Source organism: Oncorhynchus nerka, linkage group LG4 (genome assembly GCF_034236695.1).
Source record: "Oncorhynchus nerka isolate Pitt River linkage group LG4, Oner_Uvic_2.0, whole genome shotgun sequence".
NCBI lineage: Eukaryota > Metazoa > Chordata > Actinopteri > Salmoniformes > Salmonidae > Oncorhynchus > Oncorhynchus nerka.
In genome coordinates this window covers 86538991-86561486 of record NC_088399.1, presented here as the reverse complement: position 1 = coordinate 86561486, position 22496 = coordinate 86538991, and the positions used below count along the sequence as shown (strand labels likewise).

Genomic DNA, 22496 nt, shown 5'->3' with positions numbered 1-22496 from the left:
TCTGTCGGGCAGTACATCACTGATACAGTATCTGTCAGGCATTACATCACTGATACAGTATCAGGGCATACATCACTGATACAGTATCTGTCAGGCATTACATCACTGATACAGTATCTGTCGGGCATTACATCACTGATACAGTAGGCATTACATCACTGATACAGTATCTGTCGGGCATTACATCACTGATACAGTATCTGTCAGGCATTACATCACTGATACAGTATCTGTCGGGCATTACATCACTGATACAGTATCTGTCAGGCATTACATCACTGATACAGTATCTGTCGGGCATTACATCACTGATACAGTATCTGTCGGGCATTACATCACTGATACAGTATCTGTCGGGCATTACTTTAAAGGCAGCAGCAAACAAAGACAACACTTCTGTTTTGTGTGTTCAACACATGCTAAATGGAGCTCTGCTGGTAGCACAATGAGACAGATAGAGAGAGAGAGAGCGCTTCTTGATGTTGTGGAAAATATTTTAGTCCAGGGGGGAAACAGCCTGACAGGATTCTGGTGTTGGCCTCTCGTCGCCGTGGGAGACAGACGGTGAGTGTGAACACAGTTGTTATCAAAGTAAACAGCCTTATCAGTGTTTCAAGCACCACCTGGAGAGCCCCAAAACGAGCCCCTTTTGTGTCCAGTTATTCCTCTCCAGTTGACCCAGATCTTCACCTCTTAGCATAACATTGACCTGATTGGACGATCACATTGTGGCATTGTGTATCCGAAATGTGCATCTGAAGAGGAGGATACAGGGGCGCATGTCTAAACATAGCATAGTGCATTCATATGGATTGGATTGCGGCGGTAAATGATTTATTAATGTGAGCAATTCACGGTATAATCCTATTTGGAAATTAATAATATATAAACCCAGCTCTGAAAACAATGTTGGTGGGATGGTGTCAAAAGAGCAATTTACTGTAACAGGTCACTATCTCTTGTGCCCTGAGAGATAACCTCACAGTAATATGAATGTCTTCTGAACTCTGTAACTACTCTCCAGATCCTTTACGGCACCCATATTAGGTTCCTCAATTGTCTTATGAAACTCTCAAACTTGTCAACTGACTGCTAACAACTGTAGTAGTTGAGGACTATGTATTTTAACTGGCCTGACAACTGAGGCAATTCCTAATATGGATGCCGTGGTCAGTCAACCCCACCGCTCTACCTTCATGTCGAAACCATGTGCTAATGAATATTCATGCACTATGGAGAGTGTTCTTTGTACTTGGTTGTGATTGTAATCTGTTGTACTCTTATAACAGCCCCTCATTCACAGCCCAAATGCATTTAGTCCAGCCAGTCTCATGAATACTGATGGCTGAGGTAGATATATGGTCGTGGTGATGTTCTCTACAATGTGGCTGAATCCTCATGGTGAATATAATGACCCATTTATATTTCTCTATATGCCTGTCTGTCAGTCTAAATGCTGAACAGAAGCTTATCATTGAGCAATCGACAAACTTAGGTTCAGGGTACTGTAGTCCTGAACTACGAGAGAGGTACTATGGTGTAGTCTTTGGCCTGGTTTGCTAACTACCTCTCTCAAAGAGTGCAGTGTATAAAGTCAGAACATCTGCTGTCTCAGCCACTGCCTGTCACCAAAGGTGTACCCCAAGGCTCGATCCTAGGCCCCACTCTCTACTTAATTTACATCAACAACATAGCTCAGGCAGTAGGAAGCTCTCATCCATTTATATGCAGATGATAGTCTTATACTCAGCTGGCCCCTCCCCAGATTTTGTGTTAAACACTCTACAAAAAGCTTTCTTAGTGTCCAACCAGCTTTCTCTGCCCTTAACCTTTGGTAAGTAGAATGCCCCTTTCTCCACAGATGTGATTACTACCTCTGAGGAATTAGAGTTTGAGATGGTACTTGGGAGTATGGCTAGAGACGGTACACTGTCCTTCTCTCAGCACATATAAAAGCTGCAGGCTAAAGTTAAATCTAGACTTGGTTTCCACTATCGTAATCACTCCTCTTTCACCCCAGATTAACCCTGATTCAGATGAACATACTACCCATGCTAGATTACGGAGACGTAATTTATAGATCGGCAGGTAAGGGTGCTCTCGAGCGGCTAGATGGTCTTTACCATTCGGCCATCAGAATTGCCACCAATGCTCCTTGTAGGACACATCACTGCACTCTATACTCCTCTGTAAACTGGTCATCTCTGTATACCCGTCCCAAGACCCACTGGTTGATGCTTATTTATAAAACCCTCTTAGGCCTCACTCCCCCCTATCTGAGATACCTACTGCAGCCCTCATCCTCCACATACAACACCTGTTCTGCCAGTCACATTCTGTTAAAGGTCCCCGAAGCACACACATCCCTGGGTCGGTCGTATTTTCAGTTCGCTGCAGCTAGCGACTGGAACGAGCTACAACAAACACTTAAACGGGACAGTTTTATCTCAGTCTCTTCATTCAAAGATTCAATCATGGACACTCTTACTGATAGTTGTGGCTACTTTGCGTGATGTATTGTTGTCTCTACCTTCTTGCCCTTTGTGCTGTTGTTTCTGCCCAATAATGTTTGTACCCTGTTTTGTGCTGCTGCCATGTTTTGCTGCTGCCATGTTGTGCTGCTGCCATGTTGTGTTGCTAGCATGTTGTTGTCATGTTGTGTTGCTACCATGCTGTGTTGTTGTTTTAGGTCTCTCTTTATGTTGTGTTGTCTCTCTTGTCATGATGTGTGTTTTGTCCTATATTTTTATATTATTTTTATTTTTAATCCCAGCCCCCTTTTTGCCTTTTGCTAGGCCGTCATTGTAAATAAGAATTTGCCCTTAACTGACTTGCCTAGTTCAATAAAGGTTCAATAAAAAAATACAAAATAAAAATAGTTGTCATGCTGTTCCCTATCTATGAGGAGAGCACAGCTGTTTTACCTGGGACAGATGAATACAACTCTTCAGAGAGAATCACGTGCAGACAGTGGGTGCAGCAGCAGCAGTCCATGCTGACAGAGGTGAGTCTGTCTGTTCTAATGAGTGAGGAATATGTGGGAGGTGATGCTGTAGAAGTGTGAACAAAAGCAGCAGTGGTCAGTCACCTTTGCCGTCGGTAAAGTTGCGTATGCTGAGGATGTTGTTGACGTCTCCGTAGTGGTTCTGCTTGATGTACGGGGTCTTCTCTGGGGTATCCTGCAGCTGCATGGTCACCTCTTCCAGTTCCTTATCCAACTGCACAGACAACATGTACTTTATGGGGTTAAAATAGTGTTTAAGTTGTTAACATAATGTTTAAGATGTTAAAATGGTGTTTAAGATGTTGACATAATGTTTAAGATGTTGAAATAGTTTTTAAGATGTTGACATAATGTTTAAGATGTGAACATAATGTTTCAGAGGTTAAAATAGTTTTAAACTTTGGGAGTAATGATTAATACATGTTGAACAAATGGTTTGTAAATGCCTTATAAATGGTTTATTATGGACCCTTAAAACAAAGTGTTACCCAATTGTTAAAATATAGTGAAATAGTGATGGAAAAAACTGCAAGGACAGATGAGGGTTGCCTACTGAAATGTATTGATTTTGATCAGAAAGAAACCTTTTCTATTCAACTCCATTGTACTTCAAGAATGGCGTTAGGAACAACTACAAGGGCTACTCTTACTCTTTATCAGGTGTTACTGGCAGACAGGACCTATTAGAGACAATTTATAGAGTGACAGGATGGTGTTACTGGCAGACAGGACCTATTAGAGACACTTTATAGATGGTGCTACTGGCAGACAGGACCTATTAGAGACACTTTATAGATGGTGCTACTGGCAGACATGACCTATTAGAGACACTTTATAGATGGTGTTACTGGCAGACAGGACCTATTAGAGACACTTTATAGATGGTGTTACTGGCAGACAGGACCTATTAGAGACACTTTATAGATGGTGCTACTGGCAGACAGGACCTATTAGAGACACTTTATAGATGGTGCTACTGGCAGACAGGACCTATTAGAGACACTTTATAGATGGTGTTACTGGCAGACAGGACCTATTAGAGACACTTTATAGATGGTGCTACTGGCAGACAGGACCTATTAGAGACACTTTATAGATGGTGGTACTGGCAGACAGGACCTATTAGAGACACTTTATAGATGGTGCTACTGGCAGACAGGACCTATTAGAGACACTTTATAGAGTGACAGGATGGTGCTACTGGCAGACAGGACCAACTAGAGACACTTTATAGATGGTGTTACTGGCAGACAGGACCTATTAGAGACACTTTATAGATGGTGCTACTGGCAGACAGGACCTATTAGAGACACTTTATAGATGGTGTTACTGGCAGACAGGACCTATTAGAGACACTTTATAGATGGTGCTACTGGCAGACAGGACCTATTAGAGACACTTTATAGATGGTGTTACTGGCAGACAGGACCTATTAGAGACACTTTATAGATGGTGCTACTGGCAGACAGGACCTATTAGAGACACTTTATAGATGGTGTTACTGGCAGACAGGACCTATTAGAGACACTTTATAGATGGTGCTACTGGCAGACAGAACCTATTAGAGACACTTTATAGATGGTGCTACTGGCAGACAGGACCAACTAGAGACACTTTATAGATGGTGCTACTGGCAGACAGGACCTATTAGAGACACTTTATAGATGGTGCTACTGGCAGACAGGACCAACTAGAGACACTTTATAGAGTGACAGGATGGTGCTACTGGCAGACAGGACCAACTATAGACAAGGCAATGTCTGAGGACACTGTCATTGCTGTTATGTCACGCAAACGTAAGACTTATATATGAAGAATCCCATACTTTAGATAAATAGAAAAAACAGGGTGTCTCTCTGGTCACATCAATAGGGACACGAGCGTTTCCTGACTGTGAAATTGAGAGAACTTTGGGGACTAAATGTAGGTAACAGGACTGGTGTGGTCGGGAGAGACTCCCTGGCCTCTTCATGTGTGATGATGACATGACATAAGGCAGTATCACGATGACGTCACCTCTGTTATCTTCATGCGGAGGCGGTGGTTGTCGGTCTGCAGGCCGTCCAGTCTGGACGTGTTGGCCTGGTTCACACTGGTCACTGACGTGGACGTCTTGGAGTCCTCTTTCTTCTGGTTCGTGTTGAACTTTAACCTCCGGTTCTGAGTAGCTGCGTCTGGATTGGTCCTCATCGTGATGAACTGCAAGTTGTCATAATAAAGGGCAGTGGCTTAGAATGACAGGTTGAGGTGTCACACCACATTCCTCCTCTGATGTCATGTTACGTTTACTCATATCGAAATGTTTAAAAACAAGGGAAAGTATTTCATACAATCAGCAACATTATCACTTCCTGAGATTCTCTTAGAGTGCATGAATCCAGTGGGTTGAGCAGTTTCATGCCCCTTGGCTGGACAGGAAGGGGACAGTATACCATTTCCTGTGTTTCTTACCTTTGGCACAAACACCAGACAGAGAGTGATGGTGCTGCAGAAGATGATGACCAGAGCCACGATGCAGAACTGCACATTGGGCTGGTCTCGCGTGAGGAAGGACACGGCCGCCCCGATGATACACATGATGCCCACGTTGTACACACTCATCCCGATGTACTTGCTGTCATTCAGGGCCGGGATGCTCACATTCCTCGTCTCCCAAGCAAGGAAGCACCCAAACAACTGGAGGAGAGGATAGAAGAGAGGGAGAGAAGGGGAAGGATAAGAAAGGGAAGAGGAGGAGAGAGAGAGAAGACAGGAGAGAGAGGGGAAAGGAGAGGAGAGGGGAGGGGAAGGATAAGAAGGAAAGAGGAGGAGAGAGAGAGAAGACAGGAGAGAGAGAGAAGACAGGAGAGAGAGGGGAAAGGAGAGAGGAGAGGAGGGGAAGGATAAGAAGGGAAGAGGAGGAGAGAGAGAAGACAGGAAAGAGAGAGAAGACAGGAGAGAGAGAGAAGACAGGAGAGAGAGGGGAAAGGAGAGGAGAGAGGAGGGAAGGGGAAGGATAAGAAGGGAAGAGGAGGAGAGAGAGAGAAGACAGGAGAGAGAGAGAAGACAGGAGAGACAGGGGAAAGGAGAGGAGAGGAGAGAGGAGAGGAGGGGAAGGATAAGAAGGGAAGAGGAGGAGAGAGAGAAGACAGGAGAGAGAGAGAGAAGACAGGAGAGAGAGAGAAGACAGGAGGGAAAGGAGAGGAGAGAGGAGGGGAGGGGAAGGATAAGAAGGGAAGAGGAGGAGAGAGAGAGAAGACAGGAGAGAGAGGGGAAAGGAGAGGAGAGAGGAGGGGAGGGGGACAGGAGAGTAGAGGAGATAAATAATTAAATATTAACAGGGATGTATAGGCCTATTTATGTTACTACATACTGTAGCTGTTGTGATATAGAGATGTACATTATGTACATTTGCACAAATATATGAATTATACCAGCTAATGTGACCTACATAGCAGACAGCAGCATTGATGTAAACTTGAAAAGCCTTTTGATTTTGTGGTCATAAATGGTTTATTTTCTGAGAGTGCTTTTGTGTTCTTCACAGAACACTGCATGGAATATTCTAGAACAGAACCCCAGTGTGTCTCAACATTATAATGATGTCGCAGCATCACAGGAGCACTCGTCACATGATCACACCTTGGGATAGGATGTGTGTGTGTGTGTGTGTGTGTGTGTGTGTGTGTGTGTGTGTGTGCGCTATAGGATAGATGATGACTCAATCCTCAGATGCTGCTCCTACTGTTGTCATGTCCCAGTTTTGTCTCAGACACAACTACTCTGAAGTTTGTCACGCCATGTATCCCACTTTCTGTCTAACTGCTCTCTTTCTGTTTCCTCTCTCTGTCATGGCTATAAGTGGACTGAAAGGCTGAATTATTTACAGTCTGGACTAGTTAAGTTAAGGAGTTCAAACACACCAGCCGAGGGGAAGCGGAACATTTTCAAATATGTCACATTTAATTTAGAAACCTTAGGCTTCTGGAGGGGTTTGGTTAACTACATCCACTGGGAGCTCTGCTTGGAGGCACACACACACACGCACGCACGCACGCACGCACGCACGCACGCACGCACGCACACACACACTGAACCTAGTTACTACTCAATGGACCACTCTTATTTGGTTGAGGAGAGAACAGTGATCAAAGTATTTTGTGTTTCCTTTGATATTTCTCTTTCTCACAGTGGAAGGTTCTCTTCAGTGAAGGACAAGTCTATTGTGTGTAACTCATCACTGAACCGATGGCAGGTCATGTGCTATTTCTCTCTGTATAGTAGAGTATGAGTCATATCCCAGTATTCAGACAGAACAATAGAATGTGCTCTATGCCTGATGAAATCGACATCTAACAACCACAGATATGATTACCATACGTGTGCTTTGTGAGTGGCAGAAAACTCTCCATCATGACACAATGACCATGGTATACACATGCTAGACGGTGTTCAGATAACAGCCACCACCTCTTCCTTTCCTGCAGCTCAGAGACTACCTCCCTAACCATGAGTAGGCCCTTGAGGTGACGGACACACACACACACACACACACACCAATCTCTCTCCTTACTCACCATAAGCAGGCCCTTGTATGCGTAAACGATCCCCAGCCAAATGGTCATGTGTGTGTTCTCACAGTGTTCCAGGAAGGGTCGGATGGCTATGTCCCGCCCCTGGGGGTCCGCCTGTAGGGACACACAGAGAGAGAGAAAAGGTCAACCAGTGAAGAACAAACACCATTGTAAATGCAACCCATATTTATGCTTATTTATTTTCCCTTTTGTACTTTAACCATTTGTACATCGTCACAATACTTAATTGTAACAATAATATGACAGTTGTAATGTCTTTATTATTTTGGAACTTCTGTGAGTGTAATGTTTACTATTCATTTTTATTGTTTATTTCACTTTTGTATATTATCTACTTCACTTGCTTGGGCAATGTTAACATATGTTTCCCATACCAATAAAGCCCCTTGAATTGAATTGAGAGAAGTGAAGGGCTGGTCAGTGGTGGGCGCATGCATGTCAAAAACAACAACAACAATACCAACAACAACAGCCTAAGCAAAAATATTTTCTACTACAATCAAATTCTGAACAGTACTTCTTCCAAAAAATACAAGTTAGACAGTGTCACACATATACACACATATACACAGCAACTACAGTTGATTATGATCTTATGTGACATGCAGTACAAGTTTTTAAAGGCTTGGACACACCTACTACATTGTAGAATAATAGTGAAGACATCAACACTATGAAATAACACATACCAATTTTTTTTTTTTAAATCAAAATATATTTTATATTTGAGATTCTTTGAGATTCCCTTTGCCTTGATGACAGCTTTGGACACTCTTGGCATTCTCTCAACCAGCTTAATGAGGAATGCTTTTCCAACAGTCTTGAAAGAGTTCCCACATGCTGAGCACTTGTTGGGTGCTTTTCCTTCACTCTGCGGTCCAACTCATCCTAAACCATCTCAATTGGGTTGAGGTCGGGTGATTGTGGAGGCCAGGTCATTTGACGCAGCACTCCATCACTCTCCTTCTTGGTCAAATAGCGTTTACACAGCATGGAGGTGTGTTTTGGGTAATTGTCCTGTTGAAAAACAAATGATAGTCCCACTAAACGAAAACCAGATAGCCATGCTGGTTAAGTGTGCCTTGGATTCTAAATAAATCACAGACAGTGTCACCAGCAAAGCAGCATCACAACCCCTCCTCCATGGTGGGAACCACACATGCGGAGATCATCCGTTCACCTACTCTGCGTCTCACAAAGACACAGCGGTTGGAACCAAAAATGTCAAATTTGGACTCCGAAAAAAGGAAAGATTTCCACCAGTCTAATGTCCATTGCTCGTGTTTCTTGGCCCAAGCAAGTCTCTTCTTCTTATTGGTGTCCTTTAGTAGTGGTTTCTTTGCAGCAATTCAACCATGAAAGCCTGATTCACGCAGTCTGCTCTGAACAGTTGATGTTGAGATGTGTCTGTCACTTGAACTCTGTGAAGCATTTCTTTGGGCCGCAATTTCTGAAGTGGTAACTCTATTGAACTTATCCTCTGCAGCAGAGGTAACTATGGGTCTTCCTTTCCTGTGGCGGTCCTCATGAGGGCCAGTTTCATCATAGCGCTTGATGGTTTTTCTGACTGCACTTGAAGAAACGTTCAAAGTTCTTGAAATGTTCCGCATTGACTGACCTTCATGTCTTAAAGTAATGATGGACTGTCGTTTCTTTTTTGCTTATTTGAGCTGTTCTTGCCATAATATGGACTTGGTATTTTACCAAATAGTGCTATCTTCTGTATACCAAACCTACTTTGTCACAACAATATGAATAAACTTATTAAATTACAAGCCTAGTTGGTTTAGCCACCGAAAAAATGTGCAACCTTCTCGCTAGCCATGATTGGCTGAGATAATGAGTGGGCTCGACATGCCGAGAGATGAGTTCAGATTGGTCTGCCATATAGCACGCTTCTGTCTATTTGAGCTGGTCAGTAAGTTGAGGTAATCCTGTCTAACGCTGCTTTTTAAAAAGTGTATTGCGTAGTAGAACTGCATAAGTGTTGCTCTCCACTTTCTGGAGGAATGAGTTTTGAAATCAGTGGAATTAGAGTATGATAGCTAAGGAGATGGAGAAAACACCTGTGTCCGGATTACATCTTCACACTAAGGGCAACCATGGCATCCATGACAGGGAGAAGCGTCCGTCCATAATGTATACAGGTAAGATAGTCTAGCTAGCTATATTTTCAGATATTACACGTTTCTAATTTTGACAAAGTCGTTTTCATTTGTACTTTTAGCTGGCTCGCTAGCTAACGTTACATGTATGATCTTATTATTCATACCTCTAGTTATAGGCTAGTTATATTCTTACCTCGCTAACAGGCTAGTTATAGCCTGTTAGCGAGCTAACATTGAACCTGGTTGGTTAGCTACCTGCAGATTCATGCAGTGTAGAAACGTCATGAGTTGGGACTATGGTTAATTGATTACCTAGCTAGCTAGCTACATGTCTTAACAAAATACTCCACTATGCAAGTAACTATTTCAATAGAATGTCACTACGACAACTGTTGATAGACATAGCTGGTAAATTCACTCTGGCTATCCACTCAGAGCACTCTCGTCTGAGTGAGCCAGAGCGCAGAATAACTGACGAATTTACAAACGCTCAACACCTGTTGAATATTTTACATTTTGTTATTTCACCATTATTTAACCAGGTAGGCCAGTTGAGAACAAGTTCTCATTTACAACTGCGACCTGGCCAAGTGTTACGGATACAGTTATCCTGTGTGTGTGTGTATCCTGTGTGTGTGTTTCTTTTCTCTCCTTCTCCCCTCACAGGTGAAAACCATCACTCCCCAATCAGTCAACAATCAATCATCAATCAGAAGACACACCTCCTCGTTCCTACCCTATCACAGTTCCTTCCCCATGGTTTAAGAACCCCATCATTTGTTTGTTCTAGAGCTCAATCTCTAGCTCAATCTCTCTGTAAATGCCATGTCTGTAGGTCTCTGTGTTTCACTCTCGCTTTGTGTCTTCACCTCTCTTTTGTTTAAGCACCTCCATAGCACTTTGTCATCACCTGTGAGTATTGTTTTTGGTTATGGTGTTTGTTTGTTGCTGGTGGGAAAAGGGGGAAACCAAGACAAGTCGCCCATGGGCATACACTACCCGTAGGTGAACTTTGTTAAATACACTAGTTAGAACTGGGCGGAACACCAACTGTATTTTTGGTTAGTTAGCTGTTGTTAAAGTAGGCTAGTCTAGCTTAGGGGTGTTTTTGAATACTTATTGTTTCTTTTCTTGGGTCCAGCTCAGCCCCTTTTCCTGCTCCCCCCATTACCGTGTGTTTATAAATAAACCTAGAGTTTGACGATAGATTTCTGTTGTCGTGGTTATTTCGTGCACACTTTTACTTTGTCACAATAATAATTTGCATGAGTTATGTTACGGGTCTCATTACCATTCCCCCTAGACTGTCGGGCCAAAAGGGATTCGTAACACCAAGACAAAGCAAAGCAGTGCAACACAAACAACAACAAAGAGTTACACATGGATAATCAAACATACAGCCAATAATACAATAGAAAAAGTCATATACAGTGTGTGCAAATGAGGTAGGATAAGGGGGATAAGGCAATAAATAGGCCATAGTGGTGAAATAATTACAATATAGCAATTAAACACTGGAGTGATAGATGTGTAGAAGATGAGTGTGCAAGGAGAAGTACTGGGTAAAGGATAAAGGTAAAGGAGAAAAATAAATAACAGTATGGGGATGAGGTAGTTGGATGGGCTATTTACAGATGGCCTATGTACAGGTGCAGTGATCTGTGAGCTGCTCTGACAGTTGGTGCTTAAAGTTAGTGAGGGAGATATGAGTCTCCAGCTTCAGGCATTTTTGCAGTTCGTTCCAGTCATTGGCAGCAGAGAACTGGAAGGAAAGGCGACCAAAGGAAGAATTGGCTTTGGGGGTGACCAGTGCAATATACCTGCTGGAGCGCATGCTACGGGTGGGTGCTGCTATGGTGACCAGTGAGCTGAGATGAGGCAGGGCTTTACCTAGCAAAGACTTACAGATGATTTGGAGCCAGTGGGTTTGGCGACGAATATGAAGCGAGGGCCAGCCATCGAGAGCATACAGGTCGCAGTGGTGGGTAGTATATGGGGCTTTGGTGACAAAACTGATGGCACTGTGATAGACTGCATCCAATTTGCTGAGTAGAGTGTTGGAGGCTATTTTGTAAATGACATTGCCGAAGTCAAGGATCGGTAGGATAGTCAGTTTTACGAGGGTCTGATCGGCAGCATGAGTGAAGGATGCTTTGTTGCGAAATAGGATGCCGATTCTAGACTTAATTTTGGATTGGAGATGCTTAATGTGAGTTTGGAAGGAGAGTTTACAGTCTATCCAGACACCTAGGTATTTGTAGTTGTCAACATATTCTAAGTCAGAACCATCCAGAGTAGTGATGCTTGATGGGCAGGCAGGTGTGGGCAGTGATTGGCTGAAGAGCATGCATTTATAAATGTTATTTTCTACTCTCTATATATAGCCATGTTATTTTCTACTCCCTATATATAGTCATGTTATTATCTACTCCCTATATATAGCCATGTTATTATCTACTCCCTATATATAGCCATGTTATTATCTACTCCCTATATATAGCCATGTTATTATCTACTCCCTATATATAGTCATGTTATTATCTACTCCCTATATATAGTCATGTTATTATCTATTCCCTATATATAGCCATGTTATTATCTACTCCCTATATATAGTCATGTTATTATCTACTCCCTATATATAGCCATGTTATTATCTACTCCCTATATATAGCCATGTTATTATCTACTCCCTATATATAGTCATGTTATTATCTACTCCCTATATATAGCCATGTTATTATCTACTCCCTATATATAGCCATGTTATTATCTACTCCCTATATATAGCCATGTTATTTTCTACTCCCTATATATAGTCATGTTATTATCTACTCCCTATACACAGCCATGTTATTTTCTACTCATTGTTTTTCGTTATTCACTGTGTATTTATTCCTTGTGCCACTATTTAAATGTTCTCTCTGCATTGTTGAAAAAGGACCGTAAGTAAGCATTTAACTGTTAGTCTACACCTGTTGTTTAGAAAGCACGTGACAAATACAATTTGATTTGATATGAATAAAAAATGCAGGTGTATAATGAAACTGAGGAGGTACAACAGCAATACACAATAAAAGTTCAGTTTTCGGCTCAATATTCAAAACACAAAGCCCACAAAGGATTCAAACATTTAGGTAGCATGCAGACAGTCCCTATACACACAAGCCTGGCGGAATGTAACCTAGCCGAGACCGAGGCTACATCCCAAATGTAACCTAGCCGAGACAGAGGCTACATCCCAAATGTAACCTAGCCGAGACAGAGGCTACATCCCAAATGTAACCTAGCCGAGACAGAGGCTACATCCCAAATGGCACTCTGTTCCCTAAGTAGTGAACAATGCGGTCTAGAGTGGTCTAAATCGCTGCCTCCAGATCTCATATATCGCTGCAGTTTGAATCCAGTCCACTGATAATGCAGCACACTCTCTCTTTCCTCTTAACCTGTCTTATCCCATAAACAGAAAACAAACGAGGAAAACACGCAAGTCCTCAACTGGCAGCTTCACTAAATAGTACCCGCAAAACACCAGTCTCAACATCAACAGTGAAGAGACGACTCCGGAATGCTGGCCTTCTAGGCAGAGTTCCTCTGTTCAGTCTCAACGTCAACAGTGAAGAGACGACTCCGGAATGCTGGCCTTCTAGGCAGAGTTCCTCTGTTCAGTCTCAACGTCAACAGTGAAGAGACGACTCCGGAATGCTGGCCTTCTAGGCAGAGTTCCTCTGTCCAGTCTCAACATCAACAGTGAAGAGACGACTCCGGAATGCTGGCCTTCTAGGCAGAGTTCCTCTGTCCAGTCTCAACATCAACAGTGAAGAGACGACTCTGGAATGCTGGCCTTCTAGGCAGAGTTCCTCTGTTCAGTCTCAACATCAACAGTGAAGAGACGACTCCGGAATGCTGGCCTTCTAGGCAGAGTTCCTCTGTCCAGTCTCAACATCAACAGTGAAGAGACGACTCCGGAATGCTGGCCTTCTAGGCAGAGTTCCTCTGTTCAGTCTCAACATCAACAGTGAAGAGACGACTCCGGAATGCTGGCCTTCTAGGCAGAGTTCCTCTGTTCAGTCTCAACATCAACAGTGAAGAGACGACTCCGGAATGCTGGCCTTCTAGGCAGAGTTCCTCTGTCCAGTCTCAACATCAACAGTGAAGAGACGACTCCGGAATGCTGGCCTTCTAGGCAGAGTTCCTCTGTCCAGTCTCAACATCAACAGTGAAGAGACGACTCCGGAATGCTGGCCTTCTAGGCAGAGTTCCTCTGTTCAGTCTCTGTGTCCTTTTGCCCATGTTAATATTTTAATTTTATTGGCCAGTCTGAGATAAGGCTTTTTCATTGCAACTCTGCCTAGAAGGCCAGCATCCTGGAGTCACCTCTTCACTAATGACGTTCAGACTGGTGTTTTGCGGGTACTATTTAATGAAGGTATCAGTTGAGGACTTGTGAGGCGTCTGTTTCTCAACCTAGACACTCTAATGTATTTGTCCTCTTGCTCAGTTGTGCATCGGGGCCTCCCACTCCTCTTTCTACTCTGGTTAGAGCCAGTTTGCGCTGTTCTGTGAAGGGAGTAGTACACAGCGTTGTACGAGATCTTCAGTTTCTTGGCAATTTCTCGCATGGAATAGCCTTCATTTCTCATAACAAGAATAGACTGACAAGTTTCAGAAGAAAGTTCTTTGTTTCTGGCCATTTTGAGCCTGTAATCAAACCCACAAATGCTGATGCTCCAGATACTCAACTAGTCTAAAGAAGGCCTGTTTTATTGCCTCTTTAATCAGAACAGTTTTCAGCTGTGCTAACATAATTGCAAAAGGGTTTTCTAATGATCAATTAGCCTTTTAAAATGATAAACGTGGATTAGCTAATACAATGTGCCATTGGAACACAGGAGTGATGGTTGCTGATAACGGGCCTCTGTACACCTATGTAGATATTCCATAAAAAATCTACCGTTTCCAGCTACAATAGTCATTTACAACATTGACAATGTGAACACTGTATTTCTGATCAATTTTATGTTACTTTAATGAAAGAAAAAAATCTTTAAAAAACAAGGACATTTCTAAGTGACCTCAAACTTTTCAACGGTAGTGTATGTGGGACGCTCGGCTGAAGGGAGTTGTAGTTTTTATTAAGCAAATATTCAACCTAGTTCAGCGCAGAAACGTGGTAATTAACTACAATAACTATAATCCATTGAGCCTGTTTTTTTTGGCTCAGAGATGGATACAATTTTACGCCTGCTACGTTAGATAGACAACATGAGAGAGGAATGTATACAGTTTGTGAAAGCATGCCTTATCTACTTTAAAGATCTAGTAAAATTACTTAGTCAGACAGTTCTGCAGCACGCTTAGGCAAGCTAGCCTAGCTAAATAGGATGACTAAAGACAGTACAGAGATAACGTTGTCTGGCTGTTTGGCTGATACTGCCTGAGCAGGGATGAGATGATGACTATAATGAATGAAAAAAATAAAGTCATCAAATAAAAATAAAGTAATATACACATGTCACGTCCGTCGTAAGGAGGAGACCAAGGCGCAGCGTGGTGAGCATACATTCTGAATTTATTAAACGAATGAACCCGAATGAAACGTGAAGCTAACAGGCAACTACACATAGACAAGAACCCACAAAATACCCAAGGGAATATGGCTACCTAAATATGGTCCCCAATCAGAGACAACGATAAACAGCTGCCTCTGATTGGGAACCAATTCATTCATTCATTCAGACATACAAATACCTAGACTTACAAAAAAAACTAGACAATAAAAAACGAACATACCCACCCTAGTCACACCCTGACCTAACCAAAATAATAAAGAAAACAAATATAACTAAGGTCAGGGCATGACAACACAACTGAAATATTGTGTTATTTCATAGTAATTTCCTATTTTTCAATTGATGTCTACCCAATGTGGACCTGACAGAGACAATGGAATATTTTTAATGTTTTGAAAATGTAATGTTTCCTATTTTTGGCTTTAGAATTCCCATTGAAAAGCTCTAAAATAATTTAAACATTTTTTAAAATTTAAACTGAAATCGAAAACCGTGATTCTTTTATAAATAATCAAACAGAAATCAAACCGACCTCAAAAAGCACTAATTGCTCAGCACTACAGATAGGACACATAGAAAAGTATTTCTTTAGGCAATAATCATGCAAACACATGTATTTTTCTTTATTGTGACACGGCATCAGCGAAATTTCAACCTATAATCTTCTGTTCTCTGTCCATGTATTTAGTCCACTGCACCACCAGGGTGGAGCTAGCGAGCCATGTTTACAAAGCTGTTCATTTTAGTCTATTCAAACAGACCCCATTTCAAAGGAAACAAGCACTCATTAAGATCAGGTGTGGGCGTGGCCAACACACAAGATAGAGAATGGAATCAAATCAAATCAAATTGATTTATATAGCCCTTCTTACATCAGCTGATATCTCAAAGTGTTGTACAGAGACCCAGCCTAAAACCCCAAACATCAAACAATGCAGGTGTAGAAGCACGGTGGCTAGGTAAAACTCCCTAGAAAGGCCAAAACCTAGGAAGAAACCTAGAGAGGAACCAGGCTATGAGGGGTGGCCAGTCCTCTTCTGACTGTGCCTGGTGGAGATTATAACAGCACATGGCCAAGATGTTCAAATGTTCATAAATGACCAGCATGGTCAAATAATAATCACAGTAGTTGTCGAGGGTGCAACAAGTCAGCACCTAAGGAGTAAATGTCAGTTGGCTTTTCATAGCCGATCATTAAGAGTATCTCTACCGCTCTACCGTTTGTTTTTAAATATCATTCTAAGAACGTTCTCTAAACGTTACCAATCCTCTCTTGTTTTTTATGGAAAGTTTTCTTCACATTCTTGGAACAATTTGAGAACATGACTTCAAATAGAACCATGATGAAACCTGTAGGAAACGTTATGCTGAAGTACTGGAATTCCTACAGAAGAACGTTGTTTCTTAACATTCTCTGAACTATTTTGACAACATTTCCGATGTCAAACCAGTTGGAGAACGTTCCTAGAACATTGACAACATTTTAAGAGGCAAGAGGCAAGGAAGGAGGCAGGGAGGTTTAGGGAGCCAGTCATCCGAGTGGCGTGCTCCACACTAGGGAGAGACTAAAGAGAGTAGCGGGTAGGTGTGGAGAGCCCTGCTTCTTTCTGGAGGAGGGATGGAAGGAAGGAAGGAAGGAAGGAAAGATGGAGAGTGGAGGAGTGGGGCCAACAGGTGAGAGGAGGAGTGGGACCAACAGGTGAGAGCGCCAGTGGGAGAAAATTGAGAGCTTACATCCTCAGCTGGTGTGTGTGTGTGTGTGTGTGTGTGTGTGTGTGTGTGTGTGGATGAGCTATCAGCCCACTGACAGCGACTCTCCATCACTTGCAGTGGCAATTACAAAACAGAAGATTCCACTGCAGAGAGAGAAAAAATAGCTCTAGAGTTTGTGGCAGCGATTTATGTCAGTTTGCAGAGGTATTTTCCAAAAAGCACAGAATATGGAGATGAAAAATGGTAGAGAAAAAGCCTTCTACAATCTGAGGGAGGGTTGGTGGGGGAGGAATCAATATAGTCTCCCTTGTTTTGTAGAGAATAAATACTCTACCCTAGCTTTAAAATCAGTAGCTAGGTTTCCATCCAATTGGCGACAGATTTTCATGCAAATATTCTAAAATCTACATAAAGAGAAGATGTGCATTTTCCCACCAGTGGTGTTTCCACCACACAGACTTGCTGCTGATTAAAATCAATGTGTGACTAAGTACTTCTTATCTAAAGTTGAATGTGTTTCCATCAGATTTTCAACTCTACCGATAGTTTTGTGACAGACACTGTTGTGCGGGTAGGCTAGTCTACATGATGAGATTATTATGGATAAGAGAATATTTTTATTTGTCAAACGGCAGTCCACCATCGATCATTACGTCACCAGAATAAGACCCTCGATATTTATTGGAAAGGAAGCATCACCCTGCACTTTCACCACCCTGTGAAGTTCATCATAAATTATTTCACCTGGAGCCTAATAAACTGCATGCTTTCCCAAACTGTGTCAACACGTGACTCCAAGCGTACTTCCATATGGTTATTATATCAAACTGCATGCTTTCCCACACTGTGTCAACACGTGACTCCAAGCGTACTTCCATATGGTTATTATATCAAACTGCATGCTTTCCCACACTGTGTCAACACGTGACTCCAAGCGTACTTCCATATGGTTATTATATCAAACTGCATGCTTTCCCACACTGTGTCAACACGTGACTCCAAGCGTACTTCCATATGGTTATTATATCAAACTGCATGCTTTCCCACACTGTGTCAACACGTGACTCCAAGCAAACTGCATGCTTTCCACACTGTGTCAACAGGTGACTCCATATGGTTATTATATCAAACTGCATGCTTTCCCACACTGTGTCAACAGGTGACTCCAAGCGTACTTCCATATGGTTATTATATCAAACTGCATGCTTTCCCACACTGTGTCAACACTGACTGTCATTATATCAAACTGCATGCTTTCCCACACTGTGTCAACAGGTGACTCCAAGCGTACTTCCATATGGTTATTATATCAAACTGCATGCTTTCCACACTGTGTCAACACGTGACTCCAAGCGTACTTCCAAATGGTTATTATATCAAACTGCATGCTTTCCCACACTGTGTCAACAGGTGACTCCAAGCGTACTTCCATATGGTTATTATATCAAACTGCATGCTTTCCCACACTGTGTCAACACGTGGTTACAAACTCCCCACACTGCAACACGTACTTCCATATGGTTATTATATCAAACTGCATGCTTTCCCACACTGTGTCAACAGGTGACTCCAAGCTGGTTATTATATCAAACTGCATGCTTTCCCACACTGTGTCAACACGTGACTCCAAGCGTACTTCCATATGGTTATTATATCAAACTGCATGCTTTCCCACACTGTGTCAACACGTGACTCCAAGCGTACTTCCATATGGTTATTATATCAAACTGCATGCTTTCCCACACTGTGTCAACACGTGACTCCAAGCGTACTTCCATATGGTTATTATATCAAACTGCATGCTTTCCCACACTGTGTCAACACGTGACTCCAAGCGTACTTCCATATGGTTATTATAAACTGCATCAAACACGTGACATGGTTATTATATCAAACTGCATGCTTTCCCACACTGTGTCAACACGTGACTCCAAGCGTACTTCCATATGGTTATTATATCAAACTGCATGCTTTCCCACACTGTGTCAACACGTGACTCCAAGCGTACTTCCATATGGTTATTATATCAAACTGCATGCTTTCCCACACTGTGTCAACACGTGACTCCAAGGTTATTATATCAAACTGCATGCTTTCCCACACTGTGTCAACACGTGACTCCAAAGCGTATTCCATATGGTTATTATATCAAACTGCATGCTTTCCCACACTGTGTCAACACGTGACTCCAAGCGTACTTCCATATGGTTATTATATCAAACTGCATGCTTTCCCACACTGTGTCAACACGTGACTCCAAGCGTACTTCCATATGGTTATTATATCAAACTGCATGCTTTCCCACACTGTGTCAACACGTGACTCCAAGCGTACTTCCATATGGTTATTATATCAAACTGCATGCTTTCCCACACTGTGTCAACAGGTGACTCCAAGCGTACTTCCATATGGTTATTATATCAAACTGCATGCTTTCCCACACTGTGTCAACACGTGACTCCAAGCGTACTTCCATATGGTTATTATATCAAACTGCATGCTTTCCCACACTGTGTCAACACGTGACTCCAAGCGTACTTCCATATGGTTATTATATCAAACTGCATGCTTTCCCACACTGTGTCAACACGTGACTCCAAGCGTACTTCCATATGGTTATTATATCAAACTGCATGTGTCAACACGTTTCCCATATCAAACTGTTTCCCACACTGTCAACACGTGACTCCAAGCGTACTTCCATATGGTTATTATATCAAACTGCATGCTTTCCCACACTGTGTCAACACGTGACTCTGCGTGACTTCCATATGGTTATTATATCAAACTGCATGCTTTCCCAAACTGTCAACACGGTGACTGATTATATCAAACTGCATGCTTTCCCACACTGTGTCAACAGGTGACTTACTTCCATATGGTTATTATATCAAACTGCGCTTTCCCACACTGTGTCAACAGGTGACTCCAAGCGTACTTCCATATGGTTATTATATCAAACTGCATGCTTTCCCACACTGTGTCAACAGGTGACTCCAAGCGTACTTCCATATGGTTATTATATCAAACTGCATGCTTTCCCACACTGTGTCAACAGGTGACTCCAAGCGTACTTCCATATGGTTATTATATCAAACTGCATGCTTTCCCACACTGTGTCAACACGTGACTCCAAGCGTACGTACTTCCATATGGTTATTATATCAAACTGCATGCTTTCCCACACTGTGTCCCACACTGTGTCAACACGTGACTCCAAGCGTACTTCCATATGGTTATTATATCAAACTGCATGCTTTCCCACACTGTGTCAACAGGTTTCCCCACAAACTGTGCTTTCCCACACTGTCAACACGTGACTCCAAGCGTACTTCCATATGGTTATTATATCAAACTGCATGCTTTCCCACACTGTGTCAACACGTGACTCCAAGCGTACTTCCATATGGTTATTATATCAAACTGCATGCTTTCCCACACTGTGTCAACACGTGACTCCAAGCGTACTTCCATATGGTTATTATATCAAACTGCATGCTTTCCCACACTGTGTCAACACGTGACTCCAAGCGTACTTCCATATGGTTATTATATCAAACTGCATGCTTTCCCACACTGTGTCAACACGTGACTCAAACTTCCATATGGTTATTATATCAAACTGCATGCTTTCCCACTTCAACATGACTCCAAGTTTCCATATGGTTATTATAAACACGTGACTCCATCAAAAACTGCATGCTTTCCCACACTGTGTCAACACAGGTGACTCCAAGCGTACTTCCATATGGTTATTATATCAAACTGCATGCTTTCCCACACTGTGTCAACAGGTGACTCCAAGCGTACTTCCATATGGTTATTATATCAAACTGCATGCTTTCCCACACTGTGTCAACAGGTGACTCCAAGCCTGCATGCTTTCCCACACTGTGTCAACAGGTGACTCCAAGCGTACTTCCATATGGTTATTATATCAAACTGCATGCTTTCCCACACTATGACTCAAACTGGTTATTATATCAAACTGCATGCTTTCCCACACTGTGTCAACACGTGACTCAAAGCGTACTTCCATATGGTTATTATATCAAACTGCATGCTTTCCCACACTGTGTCAACAGGTGACTCAAGCGTTTCCATATGGTTATTATATCAAACTGCATGCTTTCCCACACTGTGTCAACACGTGACTCCAAGCGTACTTCCATATGGTTATTATATCAAACTGCATGCTTTCCCAAACTGTGTCAACACGTGACTCCAAGCGTACTTCCATATGGTTATTATATCAAACTGCATGCTTTCCCACACTGTGTCAACACGTGACTCCAAGCGTACTTCCATATGGTTATTATATCAAACTGCATGCTTTCCCACACTGTGTCAACACGTGACTCCAAGCGTACTTCCATATGGTTATTATATCAAACTGCATGCTTTCCCACACTGTGTCAACAGGTGACTCCAAGCGTACTTCCATATGGTTATTATATCAAACTGCATGCTTTCCCACACTGTGTCAACACGTGACTCAAGCGTACTTCCATATGGTTATTATATCAAACTGCATGCTTTCCCACACTGTGTCAACACGTGACTCCAAGCGTTTCCATATGGTTATTATATCAAACTGCATGCTTTCCCACACTGTGTCAACACGTGACTCCAAGCGTACTTCCATATGGTTATTATATCAAACTGCATGCTTTCCCACACTGTGTCAACACGTGACTCCAAGCGTACTTCCATATGGTTATTATATCAAACTGCATGCTTTCCCACACTGTGTCAACACGTGACTCCAAGCGTACTTCCATATGGTTATTATATCAAACTGCATGCTTTCCCAAACTGTGTCAACACGTGACTCCAAGCGTACTTCCATATGGTTATTATATCAAACTGCATGCTTTCCCACACTGTGTCAACACGTGACTCCAAGCGTGGTTATTATATCAAACTGCATGCTTTCCCAACTGTGTCAACACGTGACTCCAAGCGTACTTCCATATGGTTATTATATCAAACTGCATGCTTTCCCAAACTGTGTCAACACGTGACTCCAAGCGTACTTCCATATGGTTATTATATCAAACTGCATGCTTTCCCACACTGTGTCAACACGTGACTCCAAGCGTACTTCCATATGGTTATTATATCAAACTGCATGCTTTCCCACACTGTGTCTCCAACACGGTTATTATATCAAACTGATGCTTTCCACACTGTGTCAACAGGTGACTCCAAGTACTTCCATATGGTTATTATATCAAACTGCATGCTTTCCCACACTGTGTCAACAGGTGACTCCAAGCGTACTTCCATATGGTTATTATATCAAACTGCATGCTTTCCCACACTGTGTCAACAGGTGACTCCAAGCGTACTTCCAAATGGTTATTATATCAAACTGCATGCTTTCCCACACTGTGTCAACAGGTGACTCCAAGCGTACTTCCATATGGTTATTATATCAAACTGCATGCTTTCCCACACTGTGTCAACACGTGACTCCAAGCGTACTTCCATATGGTTATTATATCAAACTGCATGCTTTCCC

At 42.4% G+C, this 22496-nt stretch overlaps 1 protein-coding gene across 1 annotated transcript in view; it reads right to left on the bottom strand.

Moving 5' to 3' along the window:
- Positions 1 to 22496, bottom strand: part of LOC115117124 (gamma-aminobutyric acid type B receptor subunit 2) — a 595916-nt gene that overhangs the window by 9499 nt on the left and 563921 nt on the right. Inside the window, exons 14-17 of the mRNA XM_065017992.1 lie at positions 7561 to 7671; positions 5456 to 5680; positions 5021 to 5203; positions 3089 to 3218 (exon numbers count right to left, since the gene is read on the bottom strand). Coding sequence (XP_064874064.1) covers positions 3089 to 3218; positions 5021 to 5203; positions 5456 to 5680; positions 7561 to 7671 — 649 coding nt within the window. The remainder of the gene's footprint in view (positions 1 to 3088; positions 3219 to 5020; positions 5204 to 5455; positions 5681 to 7560; positions 7672 to 22496) is intronic.